A 23,993-nucleotide genomic window follows, 5' to 3' on the forward strand; every position below is an offset into this window, starting at 1 on the left:
CAGTTTGAATCCGATCATTTAAAAGTACACACTTAAATGTGTATAAAGGTATATGGCTCATAAATGTGTGAGAAGTATTCGCTGAGTTTTGTTTCAGTTTATAGACGTGCTCAAGAAAAAAAAGTTCACCGCGACGGAGAGGCAGAACGCACACCCTGTTTATTTTCTTTATTTTACAAAAGCACAATGTTTTGATTTGATTGTAAGTGGACACATACAAAAGTAGAAATATCACAGATTATTTTTTTATATTTCTTTTTTCTGTATAACCATAAATGACAGAGTAATTTAAGTTTATGTTGCTGCTATGTGAAAAAAATCCATCAAAACGCGTCGGCGCGTTTGTCGACCTCAGAGGGTTAAAGAAGATTAAAGAAAATAGTCCAACGCCGTGGTACAACGAGCACACTCAGGCCCTTAAGAGAGCAGACAGAAAAATGGAGTGCAACTGGAAGAAAACAAAACTAGAGGTATTTCGCATTTCATGGAAAGAGAGCTCAATTGCATATAGAGAGGCTTTAAAAGCTGCTAGATCTGCTTATTTTTCAAACCTATTAGAAAAAAATAAACAAAACCGAATAAACAATGAATAAGAATTAATTCATCTTTGTCAATAGGATATGTACCGAAAACTTTTAAGCTGGCTAAGATTAAACCGCTTGTTAAAAAACTGCAACTTGATCCTACAGAATTAGTCAATTATAGGCCGATCTCGAATCTGCCTTTTCTGTCAAAGATACTAGAAAAGGCAGTATCTTCACAACTATTCTCCTTTTTAGAAAGAAATGGTATCTGCGAGGATTTCCAGTCAGGATTTAGACCGTACCATAGTACCGAGACAGCTCTCATTAGAGTTACAAATGATTTGCTCTTATCATCCGATCGTGGTTGTATCTCTCTATTAGTGTTACTCGATCTAAGTGCTGCATTTGACACTATCGACCATAACATTCTTTTAAATAGACTCGAAAATTATGTTGGCATTAGTGGAATTGCACTAGCATGGTTTAAATCATACTTATCTGACCGTTATCAGATTGTAGCAGTAAATGAAGAGATGTCTTATCGTTCACAAGTTCAGTATGGCGTACCACAAGGCTCAGTACTAGGACCGTTGCTGTTCACTCTGTACATGCTACCCTTAGGAGATATCATTAGGAAGCATGGCATTAGTTTTCACTGTTATGCTGATGATACTCAGCTCTATATTTCTTCACGCCCAGATGAAACTTACCAATTCACAAAATTAACGGAATGCATAGCTGATATAAAAAATTGGATGACTAGAAATTTCTTACTACTTAATTCAGAAAAAAACAGAGATTCTAATTATTGGACAAAAAACGTCCTCACGTAATAACCTAGAATACTGTCTAACACTTGATGGCTGCTCTGTTAAGTCTTCGTCGTCAGTTAGGAACCTGGGTGTGCTCTTTGATACCAATCTTTCATTCGAAAGTCACGTGTCTAGTATCTGTAAAACCGCATTTTTCCATCTTAAAAATATATCTAAATTACGTCATATGCTCTCATTGACAAATGCGGAACAGTTAGTTCATGCGTTCATGACCTCAAGGCTAGATTATTGTAATGCTCTACTGGGTGGTTGCCCTGCACGCTTAATAAACAATCTACAGCTGGTCCAAAACGCAGCAGCTTGAGTTCTTACCAGAACTAAGAAGTTTGACCATATTAGCCCAGTTCTGTCAACACTGCACTTGCTCCCTATTAAACATCGTATAAATTTTAAAATATTGCTGATTACTTACAAAGCACTAAATGGTTTAGCTCCGCAGTACTTGAGCGAGCTCTTAACGCATTATAGTCCTTCACGTCTATTGCGATCTCAAAATTCCGGCCAGTTAATAATACCTAGAATATCAAAATCGACTGCTGGCGGTAGATCCTTTTCCTATTTAGCACCAAAACTTTGGAACAATCTTCCTAACATTATCCGGGAAGCAGACACACTCTGTCAAAGCTAGACTAAAAACATCTTTTTGACCTAGCATACACATAACACATTATAGACTTCTATAATTCCATATTAGGCTGCATAGATTAGGCCAGCCGGAACCGGGAACACTTCCCATAAATCCTGATGTACTCGTTACATCATAAGAAGAATGGCGTCTACGCTAATATTAGTCTCTCTGTTTATACCGAGGTTTACCGCAGTCCGTCGGATCCAGGCCGTATCCAGATCTGAAGAAGGACCAGCGCCTGGACGCGACGACATCGCAGTCCTGAAGTGTCAACAAGACTCTCCGTTTCCTGAAGTGAGGTGGACCTCGGCCGTATCCAGATCAGATGGTGGATCTGCACCTGGACCTAACCATGACGCATCCTGAAGTGCCAGCCTCATCAGCCCTGTGAAGGCCTCATCGACACGACCAATCTGACTTCTGACCTGTAACGCTGCCTGGATCATAATCATACACTGTTCGCTCGTTGGACAGAGGACAACTGGCCCCCGACTGAGCCTGGGTTCTCCCAAGTTTTTTTTTTTTTTTCTCCATTCTGTCACCTGATGGAGTTTTGGTTCCTTGCCACTGTTGCCTTGGCTTTTGGCTTGCTTAGTTGAGGACATTTAATATTCAACAATATTATTGATCTGTCTTAAGGTGAACGATGAAGCAATTTTCTTCTAGAAACAAACTTTGTATTTTCATGTTATCACTGTGAAGCTGCTTTGATACAATCTGTATTGTAAAGCGCTATATACATAAAGGTGACTTGACATACATAAGTCAGTCTATCATCTATCATTGAAGAGCTTGTACTCTGAGTTCAAACCTTGAGACTGGGTGTGTATAAAAATTCCTGTTCATGTTCCAAAAAGACATCCTAGATTCTCAAAGCCTTTGAAAATGGCACGTCAACTTGGTCCATGCACTTCCCAGATATCAGATGGGAAAATTTGGCATGTGTCTCATCTTTCTCCAGCTTGTGCACCTATGGAGTATGTCATTAAGAGTGAACTTGTATCCTTGCCCCTCAAGTCTGTTCCTTTTTCTATTGTGTTGCCTAAAAATGAACTTGTGAACTTAACAACTCAAACTGCCTCTAGATCTGTTCCTGAAAGGTCTTCATCACAAGTGAAACACCCTCCGCGTTGGTTGCAGGACTGTCACTTAGTACTAAAGTAATTGATTACTTTGTGCTAAATAAGATTCATTATTGTTCCAATATGTATGGTTACAGAATGTAGAATGAATTGTTAAATTAGATGTAATTTCATTGTCCATTGAATTAGATGTAACTATCGTATTGGATTTGCCTATTTTAGTGGAATTTAATGTTTTAAGTAACAGTGGAATGTTGTGTTTGTGTACTTGTCAGGAGATGGCACTGTAGTCCATATGTTGTTACTGTAGCTAAAGGTGTAGCTAAGTGTGTTGTACCTGCTGCCAATTATGTAACGTCTGGAACTGTTGGCTTGCTAAATTCAATGCGGGACATTTAATGAAAATGCATTTGCAAGTGTCTTAACTGTGAGTGTAAATGCAATTAAGAAAAATAAGATTTAAATGATTATTTTGCTACAATTTTTGCTTGAACATGTTAAACATATCTAATCATTTCTGCAATACATTTTCATTTTCATTTTGCAACTTATAAAACGTTAAAAGCTCTGTGACCACAACAAATTCTATTTTAGAGCCCTCTACTGCTCTCTGTGTCAACTTTCGGAAGTTTTTTGTTGATAAGATCACAACTTAAAGGGATACTTAAGCATTTAGCATTAAGCTTTGTATCAGTAGAAAACCTGTCGAATTTTCTAATTACCGTGCTTCCCTCCCTCATATCCCTCAGGATATTACTCCACCTTTTTTCCTGAGACACAGTTGGTCCTGGCCTGTTATTGGTTATTAACAAATGGCTGTCTACTGGTTCCTTTCCTAACAGTCTTAAAGTTGCTGTAGTGATGCCATATCTTAAAAAAAAAAAAAAAAAAAAAAAAAAAAATTGATCATTCCTCTCTTTCTAACTTCCATCCTATTTCTAATCTACCTTTTATTTCAAAGAGCCTTGAGAGAGTTGCACTGACTCAATTACAATCATACTTGGCTGTAAATTCTCTCCATTAAACATTTCAATCTGGTTTTAAAGCTTTACCCAGTACTGAATCTGCCCTTTTAAGAGTTTCAAGCTATATTTTCACAGAAACTGATTCAGGGAAATCCATGGTTTTAGTTTTATTAGATCTGAGTGCTGCATTTGATTTAGTCGATCATGAGGTCCTGTTGAGATGTCTGGAGATATCTGTGGGCTTTCGTGGCGTAGTCTTATAGTGGTTCCGTTCTTATCTGACCAACAGATGTTTTAGTGTTCGTATTGGTCATCAGTCCTCCTCTAGTGTACCTCTATACTGTGGAGTCCCACAGGCATCAATCCTCGGGCCAGTATTGTTTACCCTGTAAATGCTACCTCTGGCTTCCATTTTTAATAAATACGGAGTATCCTTTCATCTATACGCTGATGATATCTATTTTCCTTTAAAACATAACGATAAAAATGGTTTACAACTCCTGTTGGCCTGTTTAAATGAACTTAAGCTTTGGCTTTCAAGTAATTTTCTAAGTTTAAACGAAAATAAAACTGAAAATTCTATTTGGGCCCAAGGAAAACTGTGTGTTTGATGTTGACCGTGTTTCTCTTGCCCCATATGAAACTCAATGCGCTAGAAATCTGGGCTTTCTGTTTGATCACAACCTAAAATTTGATAAACAGATCAGTACGGTTGTAAAATCATGCTTTTTTCATCTTTGCCAACTTCTCTAAAGTGAAACCTTTTTTAACCCAGAGTAACTTCCAAACAGTGATTCATGCTTTCGTAACAACTCGTCTAGACTATTGTAATTCACTTTTTATTTGTGTCTCTCAGTCTTCCCTCTCCCGTCAACAGCTAGTGCAAAACGCAGCTTCTAGACTCCTCACTGGGACCCGCAAATATGAGTTGATCACTTCTAGACTCCTCACTGGGACCCGCAAATATGAGTTGATCACCCCTATTTTATCCACAGTGCACTGGCTACCTGTCAAATTTAGAATTGTTTTTAAAATGTAATTAATTGTTTATAAAGCCCTCAACAAATTGGCCCCTCAGTACCTGACCGATCTACTCTGTCCGCACACTCCTTCTAGAACTCTGAGATCTAGTGATCACTGTCTACTCATTGTGCCTAGATCTAGACTTAAAAAATGAGGCGATCGCGCTTTTGCGACTGCAGGCCCAAAACTTTGGAACAGTCTACCTCTCTATATCAGATTAGCTCCCTCTGTTTCCACCTTCAAATCTTCTTTAAAGACTTATTTTCTTTTGCTTTTAATACTCCTTGATTTAGGTATGATTATTGTTTATCTATTTTTTTTTTTGTGTTTCTTTATTGGTTGTTTTATTTGTATTAGTTTTTTTTTTCTGTTCTGTACAGCACTTTGGTCAGCCTTGGTTGTTTTTAAATGTGCTTTATAAATAAATGTTGTATTGTATTGTATTGTATTGGCTCTCTTGCACAGTTCAAGATGTCACATTTCACCAGGTATGAAAACACAAAACACTATTATACAAAAGAGTTAGTTGATGTTCCTCGAATCTGATTGGCTGAGTTCCAACAGTGCATACTGCCCAAAAGCACTGGGAATTTTTACTGATTTTCACTTCTTGTTGTTGATTTAGCGTGTTCCAGCTGATTCGTTCAAACACACTGATTTATTCAGGGACGAAACGGTTCATTCTACTTTGACCTTGTTTGGAACCTGTATGGATTTTGTCAGGGTAGATTCAATTTAGGCTTTTATTCACATACAAACATTAATCAACACAAAACGCATATATCAAGCTCATCAAATATTTAAAATAATATGTGTCAAATATGTGTCTTGGAAGCTCAATATTCATTCTCCAGCGTCAAGCAAGCAGGTTGAGCTTTCATGTTTACCCTATTTGTTGAGCTTTGTATGTGTGTTGATCAATATTTATTTGTGAATAAAAGTATGAAGTGTGAACCATTTTAGCGGGGTCCCAAGGCATGCTTCCTCGTGCAGTTTTTTTGTTTTTGTTTGTTTGTTTATTTATTTATTTATTTATTTTTGATATATTTGAATCCAAAAATCTTAAATATTGTGCCTTTAAGCACCTGGAACCTTATCAGTTTGACAGAATGTTCTAATTCAAAGTACAATGGGAAGTCAAACTACCTTCACGTAACATTTTCTTATTTTGAAATCGTTTATTTTCCTGAATTACTAATTGTTTATTTCCTACAGTTCATCAGGCTCTTAATGATTTCATCTATGTCATCTCTTGTGCAGCTCTTGAAATATCTGCAGGCCAGGGTTTTCCTATCAGTCATCATTAGAACACATTTTACTCATTGTTCTATATCTTGTAGGCTTCTTGCCCTTATGAAAATGTATGACCAATGATGCCTCCTCAGTACTGTGCTGGTTGGGTTGTACTTGATTAACTGCTGATATTTGCAACAGCATGATTGTTAGTGTCATATTGGTTAAAATACTATCTAATTTACTGTTAAATCAAAGCCAGAAAATATAGGAAATAAATTTGACTTAAAGATTGCAATTCTACCACCATCCATTTAATCCATTAAACGACCACATCACCAATCCTAGGAAGACAAGGTTGGCTCCTTAGCAGAACTTTATTCCATCTTATCCCAAAACAGGATGTGATAATCTATTTCCTTCCTACTCTATTGTGCCTCACAAATATACAGGAAAGGGAAATTCAAAAACACACTCCTTCGGAGTAAACAGTTAATGTTCTGCAAAGCCTGAATTCATTTGATACAATAAGGAGTCCAAAGCATATCATCAATATTAATATTTTCACAAGAACACCTTTCAGATGAAAGATAATCCAAGGTCAGGCTCCCATTAAAATCAAATGACATGCCTTACTTGATGCCATTTATAAAAAATAAAAAATAATGACTGAAAATTAAAATCACATTCACTGATGTTACGTTCATTTGTTTTTAAAGCAATTGTTTTTAAAGGAAACAGACTGCACTACCTCACATAAACTTCCTTTCCACCTATTCAGCAAAGGTGTTTTCATAATGGCTTGAAATGCATCCTCTTGTGTTGCCAGATTTTTATCAAAGAACTTAATCATGTCCTTCGAAGGAAACACCTTATGGTAATGTGGCTGCCAAGTACTCATTTCCTAATCGGTTGTTATTCCTTGTCCAATATTCATGGTCTCCAGGCTCCAGCTTCCGGAGTGTTTTTGTGGACCCTGAGCCAAATTTGCCTCTGTTTGGCAGATGCTAAATCCATCACACGAATGCATTATATATATATATATATATATATATATATATAACATATATTTTATTTATTTTTGCTGGAAACTCAGACCAATATCAAAAGGGCAAAAGTCTGCTAAATATTAGTTTAAGTGCATTACAGAAATGCTTTCATGGCAAAAATACCAAGAATGTCCACAAAAAACTCACACAAGCTGTTGACAAGACTGAATTTCATGCACAATTTTATTGAACAGTAATATAAAATACCTTTTTTCATAGTTGCGAGTGCATGCGTCGTCTGCCAACAGTTTGAAAGTTAAATTATAAAAGCAAGGCTTCATTTTGTGTAGTGAATTACTTGGGCACTTAAGCATTTATAAAAAAAAAAAAAAAAACAGTGATGGAGTTTATGTTTTTGTGAAGTATTTAGCAACAATAAACTGATATACAAAGCAGAATTAATCATAATAATAATATGCAAATTACACTTTTGTCTGTGGCAACTTTACAAAAAAAAAAAAAAAAGAAAGAGAGAAAGAAAGAAAATAAATAATCTAAACCTAACAGCTATCATGCATTTTAAGTTTGACATTAGAGAAGCACAAACTTAGTTTACGTGACACCTAAACATGCTAATTCAGACTACTGGTCTACATGCAAGCATTTGTTTAAAACCATGATTCCTCATCCATATTAATAGTAGATGCTTTGATTACAAAACAAGTTAAAGGCCTGAAGCTTTTCCAAGCGTAATAGCTAAGAATGGCGGTACATTTCCAGGACTTGTCCACTAAGGTCACTACAGGTAAAAACAGGCCTTGGCAGCCAAGGTAATTCAAATTTTCTTAGTTAAGTCTTATAAAACATGCATAGGCAGATCAATCACCTTTTACTCTCGTTTTCCTTCTCATTCTTTTTTTTTTTTTTTTTAGAACATAGGTGCTTTATATATATATATTTTTTGATCTCATTGTTTGAAAAGCAGAAATAATAATAATAATAATAATAATAATAAAATCACACATTTTCCAGCAAGCCACAATAAATCTACCCCCAGATTTACCCAAATGAAAACAAAGACATATATGCAAATGATAAATGTAAATTCCAGTTTTTAACTCCGAGAAAATCCATATTCAGCAAGCTAGCTTGCAGTTACGCAAAAAGTAGGATCCAAGCACACACCAAAGAAACCTGAGGTAAGCATAATCTGTACAAAACCATAAAACGTTCAATTTTTGGCATTATAACAATGTTGCAACATTCTTTTAAGACGGCCTAATTTACTATAGAGCTAGTTTATAAGAGTAGCAAAAAATGTATCAATAAATTATCCTTACTTAGTTTGTACACCCTTTTTGTCAAAAACTTTTTTTTACGTTCTGTCCATTTTTAGTGCTGTATTTTTGTAAACGTACAATATTTAGTAAGAACTTACACACAAAAAGAGAAACTAACAAAAATCTTATATCCAGTAAGTAAAGGTCTTTTCACATAAGATCTCTCAGACACCTGCTGTAATTCTTTATGCCGAAACCCAGATAATCCCCTCTCCCATGACAACTTTTTATAGTTTTAATGCCCCACCCTCCAGATTTTTTTTAAATTAAAGGCATATCCAAAGTGTCACTCTGTATTATGTTTGAAATGCTGCTCTCCCCCTCACCTCCTCTCTCCTTTATCTCTCTTGTTCTTCTTCCTTTTTTCCTTTCCTCTAACTCTACACTCCAAATCCTTCCTTTCCCTCCATCAAATATGGCATGGAAAAAGATAGGGAGGGGCTTAATCGCTGTGGCGACCGTGCAGGATTGATGCAGGATCACTGTATATTGTCGCTGCCACTGCTGGTCTTGCCCTCAGTGCCGTTGGTCTCGGACGACAAAGCCTTATTGAGAGAGTTGAGGCTGGCGTCACAGGGCATGGCGTTTCGGCGGGGTGGCATTCGTTCATTGATGCGGTCCAGCCCTTTAGCCTCCGCAAAGCTGCTGATCTTGTGCTGAGGTGAGAAACCTTTGATTGCTGTAGCAGAAAAGAAGGAAGATGGTTCAACAAGTACACACTCCTTAGTTTATTTTATAATTTAACTGCTTGAAGTTCACACAGTACTTGAGCAAAGTTGAACTGCAATAATATTTGAGCCAATGGCACAAAGTTTCACTCAAGCCAAGTTACAATTTTCTAACAATTTTTTTACAAAAAGTGTGATATTTTATAACTCTAATTCAACATTCAGTATACTACATTGTGCATATGAATACTTCACAAATCATATATACACGCACAATGTCTGTCACATAGAGAGACCAATATTGAGAAAAAGCAAAACTTCTTGCAAAGTACTTGAAGCAAGGTGTTATAATATATAAGATATATGAAGAGAAAACAATATATCCACACTGGTCACCAATTGTAGGATTACTGGGGCAGTGCTGGGTGGTCTCGGTTCTGGAGGGCCTTCGAATGAAGTAGCATTCTCTGCATCACTCAATGAGGCACTGAACGTTTTCAAGATATCCTGCACAAACCTGAGCATTCACTGGCTATCTAGAACAGAGCTTCCCACCACTCTCAAAAACAAAAGTTCAAGGAGGATGTATAAATGAAAAGCTAGAGGATGAAATCATTTGAATTACCAAATAAAACACTTGATAAAAAAAAAAGAAAAAAAAAAGGACACAAAATAAATAACTGACTTAGCAAATATACACTAACAAGGAACTTGGTGCTAAGCTAACGTCTTATTATGACTTTAACCCTGATTTCCTGAGTAGGGAACGAGACGCTGCATCAGAATGTTGACAACTGTTAATTTAATGCGTTTTTACTGATCGGACAGCTATCTGATTTGTTAAAACAGTTCCGTTTACACTTGCCCACTTAAATGTATCTCTGCAAAACGGATATAAATCCGATCTTCAATTCCCGTGAATTTAATGGAGTTCACGTCAGCGAATGCAACAGATATGAGCTGCATTTTATTTATCATCAGCTAATTTCAAGATCAAAGACCGCAATAGGAGAGAGAGCGGCATCAGACCATTTAGTCTCACTACTTTTAATGAAGATGATTGTGTTTTGAGCATCTGCGACTTACTTTCTGTTTTATTTGCGGCAGTTTGTGCATGGGCTTGCTGAAAAGATACACAGATTTCATCTGCAGCGATGTGTGTTGCAGTAGCGCCGTAATATCTGGCTATAATATGTCATATAGCTTATAACACGCTCTTGAATGAATGAATGAATGAGGCATTTATATAGCGCTTTCATATATACTACTGTACACCCAAAGCGCTTTACAATCATATCAGGGGATCTCTCCTCAACCACCACCAGTGTGCAGCATCCACTTGGATGATGCGACGGCAGCCACAGTACAACGGCGCCAGTGCGCTCACCACACACCAGCTATAGGTGGAGAGAGGAGAGAGAGTGATGAAGCCAATTCAATGGAAGGGGATTATTAGGAGGCCATGATTGGTAAGGGCCAATGGGTGGAATGTGGCCAGGACATCGGGGTTACACCCCTACTCTTTACGAGGAGTGCCATGGGATTTTTAATGACCACAGACCACAGGACCTCGGTTTTACGTCTCATCCGAAGGACGGTGCTCTTTGACAGTATAGTGTCCCCATCACTACACTGGGGCGTTAGGACCCACACAGACCACAGGGTGAGCACCCCCTACTGGCCTCACTAACACCTCTTCCAGCAGCAACCTGTTTTTTCCCAGGAGGTCTCCCATCCAGGTACTAACCAGGCTCAACCCTGCTTAGCTTCAGTGGGCAACCAGTCTTGGGCTACATTGGGTGACATGGCTGCTTACACGTTTATTTTCTAACATTGTGGGAGGAGTAAAATTTAAATATGTGGTTTCAACAACCAGATGCATTTAGACTTGCCCAGTTTCATCTGGAATACGGCCGAGACCACCTCCTGATGTGGTTTGAGAGATCGGCAATTTACAATTGGCAAGATCAGGGCATTTACACCTGGTCTTTTCACGATCTGATAGCTATTCAATCTGAGAAAACGCATGAAGTGGACAGGTGTAAACAAGCACTATAGGAATGATTCCTTATGACCGGTCTCTGAAGCAAATGTGAAATCACACTAATTCTATTGACTGCCGGTAGTCATATGACGTAAAATTACTTAGTGGCATGACTATAAAATGGCAACTGTACTGAACATCATCAGCTTCTGATTGGCTGATAGAAGACACTCAGGCATGCAGGAATTATGGTAACGAGACACAGCGTCTCATTCAATACTCAGGGAACAAGAATATACTCAGGGTTATAGTCAAATCAAGAGACGTTCCCTTTTGAGAGAACGCAACACAATTGAATGTTGATGCTATGGGAACATCAATACCCACTATGCCTTACTGAAAGGCTGCCTGCTCTAAGGAAGTGACAAACTTAAAGAGCAAGAACCTAAGAACACGTAGAACTAATATTGAGGAACTAATATTGAATATTGAAGGTATTTCACACATAAGGCCATAAGCCTCAGAAATAGCCTGCTCAATTTAGTGTGCTAAAGATTGCTTAGAAGCCGCAGAGCCCCTGCTGCGTGATCCAAAACAAACAAACAGTTGTTCTGATTTACACCACTGGTCTGAGTGGTGGACATAAATACTAAGGGCCCAAAAATGCCATAAAAATTCAGCCTATCCTGATCTGCAGATTGAAAAGCGGAGGACAGAAGGCCTGAAGAACCACTGATCGTGGAACTGAGGATGGTAACACTGGAACATAATCAGGCCTAGGATGTAGAATAGTTTAGATTCCACACTGAGCAAACTCAAAACAGGAGAAAGCAACAGACAGGGCCTGCAAATCCCCTACTCTCTTTAGCAAAGTAATGGCTAGGAGAAAACAACCATAAGAGGTTTGTTTTGAGGATTCTTCTGATCTGCGAGGCTAAACTGTGCTAAGCACACACAGCGAATCCTGAAGACAAAGAAGCTGATAAGGGTTCAATGCAGGCACCATTTGGAGTCATGCGACGAGCCATTTCACGTCATATGACTACCAGCAGCCAATAGAATTAGCTTGATTTCATATGCTTCAGAAACCGGTCACGCAGAAGCGTTTCCATAGCGTCAACATTCTGATGCAGCATTGAGTTCTCTCGAAAGGGAACCACGTTACACCTGTTGAAAACATGCAGCAAACTACAGGGAAATACAAAGATCAAATAGTTTTTTGTGAATTGTGTAACTTTCCAGTTATTTAGCAGAGGGTCTCCTATGTACAATGAACACGATTTGTGTAGAGGTCAGACGTAGGTTATTAGCGGTAAAGAAACACAAGGACATGACACAGTCACAGAGTAACCACAAATAGAAAAAAAAAAATATGGATGAGAGTATCAACACAGTTGGCACCTCTTCCTCTAGGAGAAATGTTCAAGAACAACCACAGAACACTTAGGATGTAAATAGCAGTTACAAACCTGCTATTTAGCAAGCAGCTGACATTGTTCTTGCTGAGGATTTTATTCTTTTTAACTGAGGGAGACCCACAAATGTGTGAGTGTTTTGAGTCTAGAGCTAATGTTTAGCAATTTAAATGGAAAATTTGTGCAAGAACAAAGGGCAACTACATCAGCTCATTGTTTTACAGGGGTCCAGACAGTTTTAGGGTTATACAAATGCAATTTTACATTAATTCGACTTGTGAATAGGCCAAAATGGTGTTTGTGCCACATTTAAGCACTCGTGTGTTTGCAGAAAATATATTCTTATTGTAAATACACCAATATTGTCAATTGGAACATATTTTGAAATATAACTATTATGATTTCAATCTGATGCATTATGTTACCGTGATTTGACTGACCACAGCTTTTTCAACAAAACCTGTGTTTTCCAGAACGGTTTGATCCCCTTTAAAACAATCAAAGCATTTTTCTGTGTGTGTTTCGTCTTTTCTTTTCCTACTTCTGCTCAACACACTAACAGTACAGTGTAATCTGGCCAAACACCCAACACACTACACAAGCTACATTGACATGAATGAACCCTGTGGAACCCTTTATCTGTTGTACAGATGCAACAGAAAGAGGGGAAGGGGCTGTAGACCTATTTACCTTCATCTGCCTCTATAGCCTCAACAGTAGCTGAAGAGAAGAAGAAGGGGGATTGCAAAACGAGTGAGAACAGGTTACATTTGTCCAGTCAGATGAACAGCAAAAGAGCCCAAATAGACACACAACATCATTATAATTACACTAGGCCCACTACAAGGCCAGGACGGAGGGAAATAATAGGGTAGAGAGAAGAGAGAGAGAGAGAGAGAGAGAGAGAGAGAGAGAGAGAGAGAGAGAGAGAGAGAGAGCAGGGCAAATGATGGGTAGTTAGTTGCAGATGAGGCAATGTGACACAGAGATTTGACTCTTACTATGAGAGATGAGTTTGGGAGACATGACATAAATTGGAAATTAATGACGAAGCCAAAGTACATCAGACTTAATGGTCAGTCAAAGCAATCAAAGGGATATGAAGGAGATCAATGATTGTGTCTTCCATTGCTTTGTTTTAAAATCTGTATAATATACCAGGAGAACTACATTTAATTATTTATTGTGAATGGCAACACCAAAGCAAGGGGAAGAAGTGACCCAAAAGCTGGGTTCAAGGGTTTTTAACAGCCACTTGTAAGACTTTGATTTTGTGTTTTTTTGGTAAAAACAATGGCATTCTTTGAAGTTCTGTCAGCTTACAGAACAAGAAAATCCACCATCCTTGCATTGTGAATGATTATTTTCAACTTACCTCATTCTACATTCCCCTTAGCACAATCATCACAAGTAATCATATAAAACTACAAGAATACACTTTAAAAAGTTCAGAACAGCACACACACACATACATATACACAAAACACATTAAAGCTAAATGCTAAAGACATCAGCTGTGATGGGGGCACAACATTGAAGTAAAAGCACAATGATGTCCATGTACAAGGGTGGGGCATCTGTTGTGATTCTACCAATGCTGTAGCAGAACATCGCTGACATCACTCTGTCTCTGGCATGTTCCCAGACCAGATAGCCACATGCAAACATGGCCACTCACATCAAATTTGGGTTACATGTTATATTTTTTAAGTAAAACTAGTTTTTAAAACTAAAGCTAAACCTAATAGAAAACATAAGCAATGAAATTACTGCATAGGATCAAGTGTTTCCAAATGAAGTAATAGACAGAACATGCCAGTACGACAAGAGCAAGTTTGATTTCTGCCTTGATTTGTGAAAGACAAGACCAATTAAATTAAATTTACATCTTGTCAGTTGTGTGTATTCTGTGTAAAGGGGCATGATGTTACAGATATAAGATAAGACTTAATGAAGTATCACTAGACAATGTGCTAAAATTACACATTTATTCATGCCTCTTTATGTAATGATGACAAAACAGCATTACAATGCTTAATTGTGTTATTTTAGGTACATTCTTCCCTTTCTGATTCACTATGTCCAGCATCACAACACTGTCATTTATTTAAATGATTACAAGGAGACCCCATGAAATCAAAAGCAGTTTTTAGTTCCTATCTGTTAGCATGTCTATATGCTATTGCACTCCAAAAAGTGGGAAAAAAGGTATTTAAATAAAACAAAGATTAATTTAACAATTACAATTTTGGTCTTTCACTTTCTCTGGAAATTGGAACAAAAATATTCATAACCAATCCTGCACTCTGTACATCTAAATTTGTGTAAAATTAATAATTTTCTCTAGAGTGAGAATTTCCTCTTCCTCTAGTACCACCTACAACGACTACAGCAATATCAATAGCTGATTTCAGCAAATCATGTTTTTTTTTTATTGAGAAAAAAGGGACAGGCACTTCTATTTGTACTGTCCCAAATTCCAGTTTCAACAGAAATTACAGTTTCAACAGAAATTACAGTTCCAACAGAAATTACAGTTCCGTTAAAAATTTTGGTGTTAAGACTGCATTTATTTGATAAAAAAAAAACAGTAAAAAGAGTAATATTTAACATATTATCACAATTTGAGACAATTGGGCTCAATATATGAGAAATCAAATTGCATCCATTAACTAATTTAATTTTAATATTGTGGCCGTTAAGAGTCTTGTTCTTATAAAGCAATTAATAAATCTAAATGTGCTAGTTGTGCTGCTAATTTTGCAGCCAAATTCTGTGATCTTTAAGACATCTTTAATCTTTAAGATTCCTTACTGATATCTTGTCCACCAAAAGCGGTGTTAAATCTGGACATAGTGAATCTAAGGTTAAAACATGTTCCCTGAGTCATTATTCGATCTTGTACAAAAGCATTTGTGTTGATACACTTGGGGCTCCTTTGAATAAATGGTGGCAAAGAGTGAAACTATGTTTCTTAAGAACAGATGATCTGAATTATACTTGCACAACTGATTATACCTGCAGTTTCTAGGGAGACAGGAGAATGAAGAAGAGACAATATTTGAAAAAGATTGGAGAGAGAGAGAGAGAGAGAGAGAGAGAGAGAGAGGAGAGAGAGAGAGAGAGAGGAGAGAGAGAGAGAGAGAAGAGAGAGAGAGAGAGAGAGAGAGAGAGAGAGAGAGAGAGAGAGAGGAGAGAGAGACGAGAGAGAGAGAGAGAGAGAGAGAGAGAGACCAAAGGAAAAGAAGCAAAGAGGAAAGAATATAAGTTTCACAACACAACCACCAGGGGGTGCAGAGACTTTACATTGAATAAACCTACCAGACTGTGCATATTTGTACATTACATATTTGTTAAGCTGAAATAGAGTAGACTCGGCTGTAAATGTGAAAACACTACCTGGGGAAATTAAAAGATGTAAATCATCTCTAAATGTACTGATCGATACTGTGAAAATAACAGCCATGGAAAGAGCTCTGATTTAGAAAGAAATATTAAAGTGATTTACATATTCCTGACCACAAAACGAGTGTGTGTGTGCTTCTTACCATTCTGGAGTTTCTCTTTGCCTCCAGATAGAACACCACTGGGCAGCATGCCAGTTGGAGTGAGACCTTTCAGCGTCAGAACGCTCTCACTCTCTTCTCTGCAACAGAAACATGTTGTTATCTACAATACTAACACACAAAGATATAAAAAAAAAAAAAAAAAAAAAAAGGCAAAGTAAAAAACATACACAATAACTGCCAATGACAAAATAATTTAGTTTACCCTCTATAACACACAATTAAGTACAAATTAATTATTTTGCAGATTATTTGATGATCTTTAATTTATCATATTTTATTGTTTTGGTTATAAAAAAACAAAAAAACTAAAAAAAAAAAAAAACTTACTAGATATATTTCTGATAATAAAGATGCCTTTTCACTATCTCTGACAAATGACAGAGCAGAAGTCATTAATTCCTGATGCAGAGTAGTACAGAATCTGCGTAGAGTTCCGACCAAATGCATATGCGGGAAATTCTGATGCAATAAGCTAAAGTATTAAAGCTTTTGTGGCTTGAACTTCTGCGATCACCCCAACAAATGTGATGTATTCTTCTCAAAACTATGAGCACAAGGTGAACATTACGAATATTTTCCCACTTAAAGAATTTTTTAACACTATTTCAGTAAAAATGTCGGTTATGAATAATTATGTCCTAAATAACCATTTTATAATTACTGCGAATTATTGCACAAATTGACAGTAATTTGTTTTAAATAAGTGGATGGTAACAGCTGATTCACAACCAATTTGAAAGTTCAATGCAAGCCACTAGTGGTCGAAACAATTGTACCTGATTGTCCGAGATAGTAGGCAAAAATAATAGGAAAGGCAGATTAACTCTTCAACAATGGTAAAAGCTGTGACAGATGTTTTCTTTAGTAGATGGTTTGCAGGTCTTTGACTTCACTTACATAAGCAAGAGTCAGAATTTTTTTTGTTTTGTTTTTTTGGTGCAGTTCCATATGAAGTTATTAGCTACTAGCAAAGTAACTACTGTATATGACCTAATGTGTTTCTATTCACGATTGACACTTGTTCTACTAGTTTTCATTTTGCATTTGTACAAAAGGAAAAATTTGGCACACCACAGCTCCATAAATACAGAAATTATTTATTGCACATTTATCACCAAAAGTGATGTTTCGAACCATATGGCTCTTTGTCAGACAATGACATTATTAGGCCCTAATACACATAACATATTAGACAACATGACAACATCACCTGATAAAAATAAAATAAATTACACAAACATATAATATGTATACATGCAGTACCATAATGATCTCAACAATAGCATTTAAACGAAAGGGCAAAAAACAAAGAAAGTGAAAACATCAAAATTTACTTACAAAACACAAACCTTGAAATCAATCTGAGAAGATATTTAAGATCAGAGGAATGATTTCCTGTAAGACTTGCCCTTGTGGACTTTGCTACATTGGCAAAACTAGCACACAGCTTAAAATCCATATCTCTGAACATCAAAGTGCCATCAGGCCTCATGACCCTAAGGAATCCAGTAGCAATTTTTTTTTAAGTTGAGACATTCAGATTCCACAAGTCTGTACATTGGCACAGAAGCAGTAAAATTGCCTTGAAGATGGTGAGAAATTAACAATTTGGTTTTAAAGCATGAAACTTACTGTACACATTGGACACAGTATAATCTAATGGTCTTAGTGAACAGTTTGATATTCGCTCTTCTCTTTAATAATTTTATTATGGCTTTTTTATGATATTCTCTTCAGGTGCAGTAAGATTTCATTAAGTTGTTTATTGCAACTGCCATAGTAACATCCAACTCAGTCACTTGCATTTATCAATCTTTTTGCACGTTATCCATTTAGTAGTTGTTAGTTACTCTTGTCTATCCTTTTGTTAATTCCGTGTGATAAGGTAAGAGGCTCTACAAGTTAACAATATCTCACAAATCCTTCAGATTGGTAAGATGACGAACTTCCTCCAATTTATATAACTCTAATTCAGTCAACCATGATTGTTCTTTATTTTAAAAGGTGAAATTCCTTTGCTGGTGCCCCGTAAAAGAGGAAGGACACTCTCACACTCACCTTAAGTTACGTGTGACCAAAAACTCAATATTAATATTGATACTAAATATAACTATTAATATTTAAGACCATAAATCACTACAACCATATACAGAAACGCATTGCAAATATCAAAGACCACACTGGAAATGTTTCAAGGGGACCACAACATGTTACGAACCTGGCTGGGACATGCTTATTGTTCAATGTCTACTCATCAGTGGTGTTGTTGATGACCCGAAAGCTGAAATTTTCTTTGAGATCCTGATTGTATGTTCGTTGTGAGTATTTGAAGAGCGTTTCGGTATTTGGTTGCATTGTGAGTATTTGCAGCACATGTATTGTCAAACTAAAGAAGATATTTTCTTAATTTGCTGGTGTTTTTTTGATTTGCATGTGTCTTCTTCAGTTGCAGCGCATTGAGCTCTCTCGGCCACCATACATATGGCTCGAAACGTCACTTTTGTTGAGAACATGCAATTATTTTTTTGTGTTTATTTATGGAGCTTTGGTGTGCCAACCTTTTCCCATTTTGTTACTGTTTTATTTTATTTTTATTTTTGTGTGATTGAGCACCCTTAATGAGCTTTTTGCCTGCAGGATGTGCGCACTTTTGTCTAATTCCATTTTGCACATGTACACAAAGTCATCTTACCGAAGAACCGAGAAAACTCGAGCCATCTTTCCAATGGCACGGATCTTGTTTCGGATTACCTCCTTGCGTGCAGAAGCTGTGGCACCTGTGTGACACACACACACACATATATATATAAATATATATATGTCAGTGTTACATAACAGTATACAAACAAAAACAAACATGCTTGAAATGTCCCTTACAAACATGCTTGAAGAGACACTTCATTAAAACACAACCAGCAACTTAATCTCCAAACCTCACAATTTCAAACGTTCACAAGCCATAATTATATCCTGTCTTTAATGTCCAGAAAGACAAATGAATACATTGGGTGAACACTATAATATATAATTACCCAGACTGTTGACTGCAGGGGAAACTCAGTTGGCAGAACGTGCTGTTTCAGCACACTAAGGGCAGATCAATAGAGATCCTCACAGTGGCCCACATCTCAGGGCTGAAATGCATGCTAAGCATTCTGTTAGCCTGCTATCGATCCTTACAGTCGTGGATATGGATATGGTTAGGTTAATCATAGTGCCATACTATACAGATGCTAAAGAGAAGAACCTTGTTGGTTTTAATTGAGAATCTACCTAGTTCGTCAAGGTAAGATTATAGACAACAGTGTGATGAGAAAATAACAATACAAGGGAGTGTCTTGCATACGAACAGGTTGCAGCACAGAGATTTTTGAGTGTTTGAATGAATGTTATATTTCTTTAAGCTTTGGTGATACAGCGGCCCTAAAATGTAGTCACTGTTAAAACTATCTCACTTTTAAGTGTGGCTTCTGTGTCCAAATTAGGAGTTACATTCTTCAAAAAATGACTTTTGATTAGTGAGGTCAATTCACTTTAGATTTTTAGATAGTTTCGAAATTTTAAGCAGGGGTTACAGCCCCTGATCACATAATGATCAGAAAGACATCAGACTGCTTACGACAAATGTCAGCTTTATTGTGTTGAGTTAAAAAGAGTTCCACTCTTTAGAGCCCCACATTCTGTTACATACTGTTAAGCTCTGTCTAGCTTTTTTGTACATAAGAACTTATGCAAAGGACCCCTAGGAACCATGGTCGACCACGCTAGATATCCAGGGCTTGTTTAATATTAGTTTACCAGTCATTCAAGAAACCAACTGAGTAGCTGTTTTTTTAAATTATGTAATTTTGCACATCACTAGTTTAAATACATTTTGGGATCATTGTATTCATACAGAGGTGGAAAACATGGAAAATGGCAAAAAATGGTAGGGAATGATGACAAAGTGATGTGAATTGGTATGAGAGATATAAAAGATGAAGGCACTGTTGAGGTTCTGAGAACTGCAAAACAATTTATAAGGTTCACATTCTCTTATACTCACATCGGTGTGTTCTAATTTCAGAAAAATGTTAGTGTTCTGCCTGATTGCATACTCACCCCACTTAGAAAACAAAATTTTTGTCTTTTCAAACAGTACAGATTTCACACGCAACAAGCAATGGCCTTTTAATAGTTTGAAAAACAATGTCAACTACTCATCCAGTTCATGGTGACCAGGGTGCATGAAATATAATAATTAGTACCTATGGATATTATAAGTAGGTTCATTAGTGAATTTTTGGTGTTAGATTAATCAACCAACTAGAAAAAGGTACAAACAAGAGGCATGACACCGCATTGGATTGTGGGAGGTTGTACCTTTCTTGGGCCCATATATTAGCTGTCCTTCTCAAGATACACCCCCAGAAGAAACAGAAAAAGAACAGAAGAATGATCAATGAATGGCTGAGGAATGACAGGGAGAGAAAGAGAGAGAAAAGTGGCAAAAAAGCGCATCCATCAAAGAAATAAAAGAGAAGAAATGCTTTAAAGAACTCTGAAAAAAGAGAAAGACATTCATTAGATGAAGCAACAGACGTAATATTTGAGAGGGAAAGAGATGGACAAAATGAGTGAGAAAAAGAAAAGACAAAAGAGAAACAAAATAAAGATTATTAAATGGATATATAAAAAAATTAAAAATTAAATGTTGGAGAGAGTGATAGTGTAGCATCAGAGCATGATGAGATGTTAGTGTTTATAAGTTTGTGCTCTACCAAAGCTTGAACTCCTTAAATATTTCTGGTCAATCGTTTATTTGTCATCTGACAGTTTATGTTTATTTGGAATGGCAATTAATTGCATTTTTTTTCTTACCATGGCTGTATGGTAGAAAAAGATCAAAACAAAATTTTATATTTAATGTAATAATCCAAGTCTTTGCTCTTTGATTATTTCATTCAAAAGTCTGAGACCACACAAAAAAAATCTGAATAATCTTTTTAATTTGTAATTAAAAAATGTAAACAAAGTAATGTTATGATAACAAATTCTGCACTAACATTTCTAACTTAGATGTTCTTGCTTCCACACGCTCTGCTGTCAATAAAGCAAAAATATATTCTGAAATGAATACATTTTCAAACCAAATTTTCACTTTGACAAAATTATGTATTGAAAAAAATTCAATTATGAATAAAGTTCAAGATATTTTGAACCCACTATATGTGTTTATTACATAGTAAATATGATCATATTCTGTTCCTGTTTCAACATCTGTCCTATTGAATCTTATTTTGCTTATACCTTAAAGCTACACTGTGAAGGATTTACTCCCATCTAGCGGTGAAATTGTATATGACTACCAACTGAATATTACTTTCTAGCCCCTCCCATTCCGAGGGCGTTTTAACTCCTACGGTGGCTGTATTATTTCAAATCTGCCGGCAGTCACGAGTAATCTTCCTCTCACATTCGTCTCGGTGCCACTGAGTGTAAAAACGCGAAAGGCAAAGCTTGAATTTCCAGGTATGTCCCTCTTTGTCTAATATATTTTTGGATGCGCAACATGGTTTCCGCCATTCGAGCGACTCGCTCGTATGTATTCTAAATGGCAGATTATACACTTACGAGAATACTTAATTAGTTGGTTGAAGTGATTACACATTAATGAGAACGTATAATTTTGAAAGAACAAAGTGTTTTTTGCTAAAAATCAACTTAAAATATTACACAGTGTAGCTTTAAAGGGATGGTTCGGAGTAAAATCAACCTAGGGTCCTTTGCACCATGACCTTGAGCCAAACACCCCCCCAGAAGCCTTTTTCCCCTTGGTTGAACATTATTAAAGTTAGAGCTTATTTAGAGAAATCAGCCGGATGGCTTAGTGCAGGTACTAAGGTCGAGGTCATGGTGCAAAGAACCCTAGGTTGATTTTACTCCGAACCATGCAAAGGACCCTAGGTTGATTTTACTCCGAACCATCCCTTTAAAGGTACTGTATGTTTTTGTATGCAATATGTTTGCTGAGATCTAGGAAACGTTGCGTCTTCTCATTCCGGCAACCCGAGTGTGCACTGAATCTGAGGAGGGCGCGGTAGAAACAACTCTCCAAAATTTTGAATTTGGACTTCGTATCCATTTCAACCACTAGCTGTCAATATAACATACTGCACCTTTAAAATTTGACATAAAAGCAGAAAGGTGCTCCATATGGTGCATTTCATACTGATGTGTACAAGTAAATCTATTAATGTCTAACATTTTGGTGGTATGCTTTGCACAGGATTTAAACATCAGCTTGCTACTGACTGTCATTTAGCAGACACCTTTCCCTGAAAGTAAATACTTCTCTCCAACATGGAGATCATAAAAGAATCAGGTCCCTTTGAGTGGTAAGACCAGTAGCATCTAAATAACTTAAGGGCAAAAGGTTCAGTAATATTCCAGATTTATTTAGAAGGAATAGATGGAGGGCACCCCCTTGTGAACCCAACCATGCACTTTAATTTCAAACTTCTTGTAATGTTATATAGAAACAGGACGATGCATGTGCTTGCTTTGCGTATGACTGAATTTCTTACCATCTATCTCTTCATCAGTGGTCAGCTCATCATTGGAGCAGATGCTCAAGACATTTACCAGCATCTCAGTCACTACGGGAACAGGAAAAATAGAGAGTTTGTTTGCTGCACTTATTGAGGATTTTATGCCACATAAAATCTGTTGAAGGCAAATGGTTTACCTTTCTCCCCAACGAAGGGCAAAGACCAAGTGAAGACATCCATGAAGTTAGGCAGCCAGTAAGGATGAGGAGAACAGTTAAACTGTCGAATGTTCATGACATTATTCTCATATTTCAGCACAGCAGCTGTATAAGGAAGAGAGGTAAAAAAAAAAAAGAAAAGAAAAAAGAGAATACATAAAGAGAGAGTATCGGAAAGTGGTGGAAATGATACAGCTGGATTCTGCCAAACGCTACATCAGATCTCAACGCTGTCTCAGATGTACAACAGACTCCCTTCCCTCCCTCCCTCCCTCACTCACTCCCTCACTCCCTCACTCACTCACTCACTCACTCACTCACTCACTCACTCACTCACTCACTCACTCACTCACTCACTCACTCACTCACTCACTCACTCACTCACTCACTCACTCACTCACATGATCAAATGGCAAAAAACTATAATGGATGTGGAACTCCTATTTTGAGGTTGAATGATTTTTCTAGAACTACCAAAACAAAGGAATTTGAATCTCTTAAAATAATGAAAACAGTACCATCAAGCACAAGCTATTATCATCAATGCTTCAAGGTACCGCCACACTATGTTTTTTAAGGGGAAAGACTATAAAGATATCCACATATCATTTGACAAACCAGAATATGAATTTTACTTTTAGCTCCTATGTCATGTATTTTTAATGAAAACTTCCTGGAGATGGCTAACTCCATGTGATCAATCCTGTCGATGTGGCGACCAATGTGCGCATGCACTAGATCAGTCGAAAGTTGACACCACACATTACAACTCACGGAGGGGGACTTTCCTGTCCCATCATCTTAGTGGTGTTTGAGAATAGCAGGTCGTCAAACATGGAGTGGCAAGCAGGTGTCAATCATATGTCAAATACCAGACATAAAAGACCTGAAGATACAGTACGCTGAACATAAACATGCCTTAAATGTCACTCACGGTCCACGGCCCATACATCTTAGCGGGATATGTATTATCAGATAATGCAACATTGCTA

The 23,993-nt window shown here is 37.0% G+C and overlaps 1 protein-coding gene across 3 annotated transcripts in view; it reads right to left on the minus strand.

Moving 5' to 3' along the window:
* Positions 1–7,502: 7,502 nt before the first annotated feature.
* LOC309485539 (protein phosphatase 3 catalytic subunit alpha) overlaps positions 7,503–23,993 on the minus strand; it is a 248,401-nt gene continuing 231,910 nt past the window's right edge. For 2 of the 3 annotated variants that reach the window (XM_082152441.1, XM_082152439.1), the window contains 6 exons: positions 22,981–23,106; positions 22,820–22,891; positions 18,946–19,030; positions 16,233–16,330; positions 13,375–13,404; positions 7,503–9,296 (listed from right to left, as the gene is read on the minus strand). In XM_082152441.1, the coding sequence (XP_082008567.1) occupies positions 9,097–9,296; positions 13,375–13,404; positions 16,233–16,330; positions 18,946–19,030; positions 22,820–22,891; positions 22,981–23,106 (611 nt within the window). In that variant the 3' untranslated portion in view covers positions 7,503–9,096. The remainder of the gene's footprint in view (positions 9,297–13,374; positions 13,405–16,232; positions 16,331–18,945; positions 19,031–22,819; positions 22,892–22,980; positions 23,107–23,993) is intronic. The other variant, XM_082152440.1, reaches the window with a different exon arrangement.

Source organism: Leuciscus leuciscus (assembly GCF_965113295.1).
Source record: "Leuciscus leuciscus genome assembly, chromosome: 2".
In the NCBI taxonomy this organism is placed as follows: domain Eukaryota; kingdom Metazoa; phylum Chordata; class Actinopteri; order Cypriniformes; family Leuciscidae; genus Leuciscus; species Leuciscus leuciscus.